Source organism: Cibotium barometz, chromosome 22 (genome assembly GCF_041138505.1).
Source record: "Cibotium barometz isolate CiBa-2024 chromosome 22, ASM4113850v1, whole genome shotgun sequence".
Classification (NCBI taxonomy): Eukaryota; Viridiplantae; Streptophyta; class Polypodiopsida; order Cyatheales; family Cibotiaceae; genus Cibotium; species Cibotium barometz.
In genome coordinates, this window is record NC_141067.1 from 649,481 (window position 1) to 658,291 (window position 8,811).

General features: G+C 44.0%; 1 protein-coding gene across 1 annotated transcript in view; it reads right to left on the reverse strand.

Annotated features, from left to right (window-relative positions):
• LOC147626137 (uncharacterized) overlaps positions 1 to 5,986 on the reverse strand; it is a 44,039-nt gene extending 38,053 nt beyond the window's left edge. The window contains exons 1-2 of the mRNA XM_086816228.1: positions 5,901 to 5,986; positions 4,929 to 5,810 (exon numbers count right to left, since the gene is read on the reverse strand). Coding sequence (XP_086672354.1) covers positions 4,929 to 5,810; positions 5,901 to 5,986 — 968 coding nt within the window. The remainder of the gene's footprint in view (positions 1 to 4,928; positions 5,811 to 5,900) is intronic.
• Positions 5,987 to 8,811: the final 2,825 nt, after the last annotated feature.

Below are 8,811 nucleotides of genomic sequence, written 5' to 3' on the forward strand. Positions count from 1 at the left end.
TGTGCGTAGACAGTGGGCTCTCCTTGTACTCCTCGGGATCATATAGTGATTGATCAGTGGTTTGGCTATCTTTATTGTACTGTGTCGCAGTTGTATCTTGTCTGTTCAGTTCTTTCATGCAGTACTTGCCTATTGTTCATGTTATGTTCCTACATCCACTCATTTGAGGTGATCACTCACTCTGCACTGTGCACTTGAGTAGTCTTCGTTGCACTGTGCACTTGAGTAGTCTTCGTTAGTGCTAGACTCCTTTGGGGCATACTGTCACTAGAGAAAGAGTCCCCTTAGAGTAGTGGACATGAGCCACTCAGGCTGGCTACACATATCCCGTCCAATCGCATTTCGCTCAAAACAATCCAGTGCATGTTTGGCATATCTGTAGTCAAAGAATTCCAAGTATTATCATTTCATATTGAAAGTTTATTAAGTACGCCTTGCGCTTTTGTAAGCAAGCCACATTTTGCATACATGTCAACCAATGCACTGTCGATAGTCATTATTTATTAATCTCTGCATGCATTTCCCTTCCCTTGTCTAAATGCCACAAGCTTTAAAACTGCAGACATGCATGTGAGCATTTCGGCTTGCATAGATATTCAAAACAGTTCAGTGTTTTCATTCCAAAACCATGTTTGGCATATCCAGTGACCAATGTAGTCCAAGAAACTACATCATAAACTCAAAGCTTAGCAAATGCTGCATGTGCATTTGCAAGCAAGCCCAATTTGGCATACATATCAACCACTGCATTGCCAGCAAGGCCGTCACTTGAAAGAGCCCTTTTCACTTAATTTCAGCTGTATTTCTCTGTCCTTCTCTTTTTCTCCAACACTACCACAGGCTTTGAAAAAGCAAACTTATGTAACAGAATTTGGGTAGACACCCTGAAGTTGCATCTATTCGAAACAGTTTACCCTTCTTCAGCACAGTCATTTGAAATCTTCCAGTGCAGCACAGGCCTTAAGTAACCCAACAAGTGTATATACACATTGGGTACTTAAGAGCTTTCCTCCATTTTCTTGTAAAGGGAGAGGGCATGCTGTGGTTTCCCCCATTCGTTAAGGGCTCTGACAAGGCCATTTCAGGAACACTCATTGTAGGGCATATCGAGCAATTAGTATGAATAGGACGCTCCTCAAGCACCCGCCATGCTTTTGCAAGAGCACCACACTTGCATACATATCTATAAGGGCAGTTCCAAGCACAAAAGTAGTTCACAACACCCGTTGTTTAGCAATGTCATCATGAATTTCCTCCCCCTCCCTCCTGAGCAGCTCCTATGCTGCCACAAATTTTAAGATGCAAATGAGGGTTGCAGCATCTGAAGAGAGGCATCCCTTCAAAATAGTTCAGTGCTTGTGCACATTAGCCTTGAAGAGCATATCCTGAAGTTAGAGCATTTCAAGGAGCACTCCTTACGCTTTCTGAGAGCACTGCATTGGAGTAAATCTCCGACAGACAGAATCAAGCACAAAATCACTTTCGAGGAAGCCTGGTCTGGCAATTTAACCGTGAAATTTGTCTTGCCTTGTTAGCCGCCTCACCCTTTCAAAATGCAAGCAAAGGTTACTGCCCTGCTGCTGTTGGGCGTATCCTGCTATAAGTGCAGACCAAGAAAATAGGAGTCACTCCATATGGAAGGCAGGCCCCTCTTTGAACAATCAAGAGCATTCTGACACTGACCATGTTTGCGAGCCTTGCCATTACTGCATTCCACAAAACTACGTATCCATGAGAGCATACATATTCATGAGAGTAGTGCCAAGCACAATATCACCTTGCAGCAAACCTTGACAGTCTTGACACACCCCTATGGCAGCACATGGTTTCAGCATGCAAGAAAAGGTAATAACTGCATCTGAGAGAGAGCCCCTTTTTCCGCATCTATTCAAAACAGCTGAGTAGTTTCTTGTCTTGGCAAGTCAAACATATCCAGCCAGCATCTCAAGAAGGGAGCTCTTCATGCTTCTGTAAGACGACTACTTTTAGCATATATATTCTACTTGTCAAGCCAATCATCATATTATTTTTTCCAGTCACAATAATGATGCTTAGCAACCTTTGTCAAACAGACTCATTATAAATGTGTTTCGTATTTCAGCTGCTTCTATTGTACCAAAGACTTTCAAAATGCAAGTACAGTTCACTGCATCTAAAGACAGGTGTAGCCTCCCTCACTGCCAGTGGTCGGGCACCCAAGCTCGTGAACCCCCAAAATCGGGCACCCCCAAGGTCTAGGCACCCCAAGCTCATGAACCCCCAATATCGGGCACCCCCAAATCAGCACCCAAGTCTGTGAACCACAAGGCCACCTACCAGTCACACAATCTCCGGCGGCCCCACTCCCCAAGTTTGGCTACCCACTTGACCGATGAAGCAGTGCTCACCTACTTGTGCTTGGCGCCTCTCACCTACTCCAATGGCATATGTCAGTGACCACTTTTAGCACTTGGCTCGTGATAGCCCAAGGTGCCATGCCCATTGTATATAGAGAGACTCTGGTGTACTGAGGAGGATCCCGGATGCCATACATGGTTTTGTGGTGTCCCAACTCTTGCCTAGTTCCATCTTATGTTGCATGCATGTCACTCTAGGTAGCTCTTGTGTGGTGTTCCGTTCTTGAGTCTATGTGAGTGCGTAGTGGAGTGGGACAGAGAGGTCGCCATCTCCCTAGCTTGTGCTAACTCCCGAGGGTATACTGCCCTAGAGAGGACCCTAGTGATTTAGTGTGCCTGCACAATGGGCATCCTAGTCCGCTACAAGCGGCAATCGTGCAGCATCCATCAAAACAGTTCGAAGAAATTGGACTCAGCCCCTGCCAGGTATAGTGCAGTCTAAAAGACTGCCTCCTTGCTTGTCCTTCCAGGCATACTGGAAAATTAATGCATTTCTCTGCTTCACAATCAAACGACATATTGCACACATAATCACTGAAGCATCTAAGCACTTTTACCTTTTAAAAATAATCTCAAGTAGTCTAGTGCCTTAGTGTAAATCTTTCTGCTCTTGGTGCAAGCCCTCAGTAAGCTTGCCACAAAAGCAGTGCCCTTATCATACTTGGCAAACATGTCCAATAAAAACATTGGCAAGCATAATATTGTTTCCCAATAACCCACCTAGCAAGCTCATCATGAATCGGTTTACTCTTTTCAGCTGATCCATGCTGCAATAGTACTCGTGTAGCATATCCTGCAATTGGTGCTCCGAGAGAAAACATCTTGGGATCTCACTAAGCATCACAGCATGATCTCTCTGCTTCCCTCATCTGGCAGTCGCATCATGAGTTTGCGCCCCTTTGTCAGCAACTCCTATGGTGCCACAAGCTCTTACAACGCAAGCAACTGTCACTACACCTGGAGAGTGCCCCTCTGGTTGCATCCATGCAAAACAGCTCCGTGCTCACTCACTAAAATTAGTGAATTTCAACAAATAACGTGCCAAGAATAGAGCTTGTTGTGCTCTTGCAAAAGCCCCACACTTGGCATACATATCGCATGTGAGTAGAGCAAATCACAATACTAGTTCCCAGCAACCCTTGTCTAGCGATCTCGCATGGATTTGTTTCCCCTTGCCAACTGCTTATATGCTGCCTGCAGAATTGCATTACAAATAGAGCGAATTAACTGCAACAAAGATGATGCACCAGGACATTTGGGCTACGTAGGTTTAGATGGGCTAGTTTGATATGCATGTGAGTGTCCACTTGTCTATGCTTCGTTTACGTCTGTATGAGCCTCAACTACAACAAGAGGTGCGATAGCAAAGATAACACACACTCACACATGCACAGTGGCATCAATTCAATCTCAAGAACATTAGTACCCCAAAACATAGAAGTGATGTACCAGCATCCAAACTCGATCAAGTCCATGATCTAAATCAATAGACATAAGCTCCATTGTATATCAGTGTGGAGTAATCAATGCTGACATTGAACGTCAAGAACGTTTGCAGATTTCTATATGTACATGTGCACTTAAATCCAATATAAGAAGCAGCATGCATAACAAGCACAGCAACTAGTCGACAATGAATCTCTGAACCACCATAATAATATGTACACATGGTGTCTCAAGCAAATCACAACTCATGTCTCTCGTCAATATCGAGACGAGCATCGAAAACAAAAATGATGGAGAATATCCTCTAGTGTAGAGATAGTCGAGCCAGGAGACTAAGAGGCCGCTGGAAGGGAGTCCCCACACGACCGTCACATACCATCATCACACGTGGCACCACCTTACATCAATGTAGAGCAAGGTGAGTAGCATATATGGGAAGGGGGACTTGGATTGGAGGAGGAGTGGGGGTCAGGCGGAGTTTCCAAGCCAACAGTCGGTTCCTGAGCCAGCTGCAAGATGGACGAATTGTCTCCCCCTCACCCTCAGCAACTACCACCTCGTTGATTAAGTGGATATAAAGTCTTTCCCACACAAGAGCGTACGGCATACCTATACAGGCAGAGGACACGCCAATGCCCCGCAATCAATCCCCATGAGAGCGTGCATGCTTTTGTAGTACATCTGACATGGTCAGGTCTACGTTTTATTGTGCGAGTGCAGATGTGTATCTCATGGGGGGCGAACCAATACGGCCCCTCCGGTATAGAGCTTTCGGCCTATGTGTGGGATGCAGACTTGTGGTGAAAGTGTGTGCACATGGAAGGGTGGAGCGCCAGGGTGAAGGATGCCCCATAAGTACTACCTCCCCTACTACCAATATTGGTCCCTCCCTTATAAGCTACTTCTCACATGAACCATACCTTGCGTGCTGCAAGAAGAAGATGATGGCCGTATGGATGATGGTTGCCAACAAGCCGCACGAAGAGCACCGTCCAACCACGCTTTCAACTCCCATCTCCCTACCCTCCACACAAGAGTCCTCAGGCGAGCAAAAGAGATGGCTGTGTTGATGTACTGTGAAGCAACCTGGTCGGAGACGTAGGTGCCACTGCAGCAGCTAGGAGCCATGGGTGGGAGAGGATCTTGTTGAGGCGCATGCGCCTTGCGGGATTGCGTTGTAACATAGCCTTGAGGAGGTCCTTGGCGGTTCTAGAGACGGAGGGCCACGGATCTCCTGAGAGGTCTAGCCTGCCTTGCTTCACAGCTGCCACAATCTGGGCGGGCGTCTCGCCGTCGAAGGGATAATAGCCGCAAAGCAATGTATAGAGAAGCACGCCCAAGCTCCACACATCAATTCTCTCGTCATATGTACCTGTGAGTAGCATCTCTGGGGAAAGATAATATAGTGTGCCCTCCATGTCCGCCTCCAAGATGCCTGGGCGGATATCGGCAGAGGAGCCAAAGTCGCCCAACCTGATTATGCTGCTATAGCCTTCGTTTGGATCAAAGGGGCGAGCCAAGAGTATATTCTCCAGCTTGATGTCTCTGTGCATCACCCGGTGGTGATGGCAGAAGCAGACGGCTCGCACAATTGCAGCAAAGGCCTGTGCTGCCTGCGCCTCCGGCAATCGCCGCTCCTTGGTGCTTACCAGATGCTCGAACAGGTGGCCTCCGCCGCACAATTCCAACACCACATGCACGAACTCCTCGTCCTCGAAGATCTCCTCCAGGCGCACTACGTTGAGATGCAGCCCTGCGGCTTTCAGCCGATTGAGCGTCGCAATCTCCTTGCGCACATGCTGCAAGGCACGGGCCTTCAATTTTGGCACTGATTTGCATGCATATTGCAGCCCGCTCTCCTTGTGGGTGCATAATCTCACTGTGCCGTCTGCGCCCTCCCCGAGCTGCTGCCCAATATCATAGGTCTTCTCTAACGACATTGCTTCTGCTTGTGTCTTCTTCTGCTTGCTGTGCAAAAAGCAAAAAGCGAAAAGCGAAAAGCAACGAGAAATCCAAGCTCACATTGTGTTTTCGTTCGTACATATATATATATATGACACAACTTTCTTAGGGTCATTGTTGTGACTAGGGTCGTTGCCGTTGTTGTTGTTGTTGTTGCTGCTGCTGCAGCACTTGCAACACATAAGTTACAATTTGTGAGTATTTGTGCACAAAAACTCTTCAACACTCAAAATGACCTGTTTACAATTGTTTTCATTGAGCACAAGCAATGTTAGATCTAAAGTAACATTTGGCGCATGCCCTTGTTTGAAATGAGCAAACTAGGGGTTTCTATTAGACTTGTTAATAAGGAGAAACTTTCACATAAATATTCTCCAAGTCTCTTATATATGAACCTCTTGGATGCTTTTTTTGTTTAGCTCTCAATTTCGAAAACCTCCCACCACCAGATCTGTACGTACGTTTGGATACACACTTCAGATTTGATAACAATCAAAAACCTAGTGTTATGTCAACTTGAATATTGTTTTACACAATTAGCTTTTAAGAAGGTGATAAATGAAGTTCTACCATGAGAATCTAATACTAAGCGTTCTGTTATCTTTGGTTAATATTATCGTAATTAAAGTAAAAACCACTCTTTAAAGTAGCTAAACAAGACCTTATTCTAGTCCCATGAATATTGGTATGTGATTTACATGTACACATTATGTTTTAGCCTTCGGAGTTAGCGACTTTGCCTCCTCCCTTGCTAGGTCATGCATCATCAAACCACGCCCCACAACTACCTTTGTAAGGCATTGCTAGAACATCATCAGATGACAACTCATCACTTGGGAAATTCCAACATAAATATAGTATGATGAGTGGATTCCATGTTGGTGCTTTTATTCTAAAATGCAAGACAACTAGTATGCTATATGTGTGCACAATATGCAACGCAACATGGTAGATAATTGAACAACCTCTCTCTACCTATACACAAGACCCAAACCTTGTTATACAATCTTGCATTGTCATTGTTAATGATATTTATATTTAAGAGTGTCAAAGTATACTCGTATTTGGAGCTTCCTTGAAGCCACATGATAGATCCTCAAGGAGATATGGAGCATCTCATGCCTTTAGAGTGTCAAAGTATACTCATCTTTGGAGCTTCCTTGAAGCCACATGATAGATCCTCAAGGAGAAACGGAGCATCTCATGCCTTTAGACCTCTATAGACTACAAATGCATGTGGTCTTTATTCTAATTAAGCCTTATTGTAGGAGCAAAGACTAAGGGTTGATCATGTCCATTAAGGCATGAGAATGTTTATAGATGGGAGACTTTACATAAAAGACACTATAACTGTCCTCATCAATAGTACTAATACTCATTTTAAGGAGCAGCATAATTTTAAGGAGGAGATACGTGCCTAGATATGTAGTTATGATTGCTAGTCAGTCTGTACAATTAGCACAACCCCCTCCTCCCCCCGGTGAATATATGCTCATATGCATGCACTTCGGAACAGTAAAGAGAATGCCTTATATTGTGTCTATGATGCATGCCATATGGCATGTTTTTTGGAATTCCTTATGGAGCGGTTACAAAACGTGTGCCATAAGGTAGACAAATCAATTCTATCATGACATATGGCTTGCTTTGTGGATTTTTTATTTTTAAACTCTCTCTCTCTCTCTCTCTCTCTCTCTCTCTCTCTCGTAATCATAGTGTGCGCGCTCCATATTGCAATTTTAACAAAACACTAGTTCAAGCAAGCAAAAGTCTAACTCACAATAATACTTTACAATGACATAAACTTTTGCATGGATTTGCATATTAAACTTCTTAAATTTGAGATCACAAACATTGACATGAAAGTAAAATAATATACATAAAAACTATAAATAATGTGCTACCATGTACAACCATTATATTTGGCATGAGAACAGGGTGCCCCACTTTTGACACCCCCACTCTGCCCATAAACTTTGTTAGGCCTACCTCGAGCGAGATATTTACTCTAATCACCCACTGCCACATAGCATCCAAAGCAAGCTCTTGAATACCTCGTGCGAGGTAGTTTTGGGTCTATATGGCCTGCACATCATCAGAGACTCACCCGCCACATCACACTTGTGCCATTACCTCGGTGAGGTATTCTTTTGCCACTCCCCTATGGACTCCACATAAGCTTGCACACTGAAGCCACCTTGGATCACCCCAATACCTCGGTGAGGTAATTCACACATTTAAAAAATAGTTTCTATTAATATATAATCACATTGGCTAGGTAGAAAAAATAGCAATTCTCTCTTTAAAAAAAAAAACAAGCAATGCAACTCTCAAAATTTTTCCAAATTTGATTTCTTAAGAACTCCGCATACCTTGGTGAGGTATGTATAATGTATTTTTTTTAAATAAAGAACGGGGAGCTTTGCTCAATGAGACAAAAAACAGAGGCTTTTTTAAATTAAAAAAGGGGGGGTTTGTTCAATGAGATATGTATAATGTATTTTAGAAAATCTCGCATACCATGTTTTATTTTCTAAATCGCTACCTCAGTGAGGTATGAAAAAAGAAGAAGCTATCCTTGTGACACATGGCACATACCAAAATGGACAAAAAGAAGATTAGAAAAAAAATATTCCCCTACCTCGTGCGAGTAGGGACACCTTAATCTTGGCCATCATTTTTTTAGCCCTAATGCATTTGACAATGACACATGGCTATACCTCGCATGAGGTATATAATGTTGTTTTTTTCTCTTTGAGGCTCAGCTCTCTTCCTCTATCTCTTGGATTGGCTTATCAATTAGGATTTGGGTTAAGAGTTGATTAGCATTTGGGTCCCATTTCACACTTGGGCTAGGCCTCTTGTGCATAGGGGAGGTTCTTACCCGGGTATTTAGGATAGTTATTTCTTTTTTCTTAGAGTGGGTCGGCACATGGATCTAACTACCAAAGTAGAGCTCATTGAGCTACTTAAGAGGCATCTCAGCACCTTGTGAGGACAGGCCAGG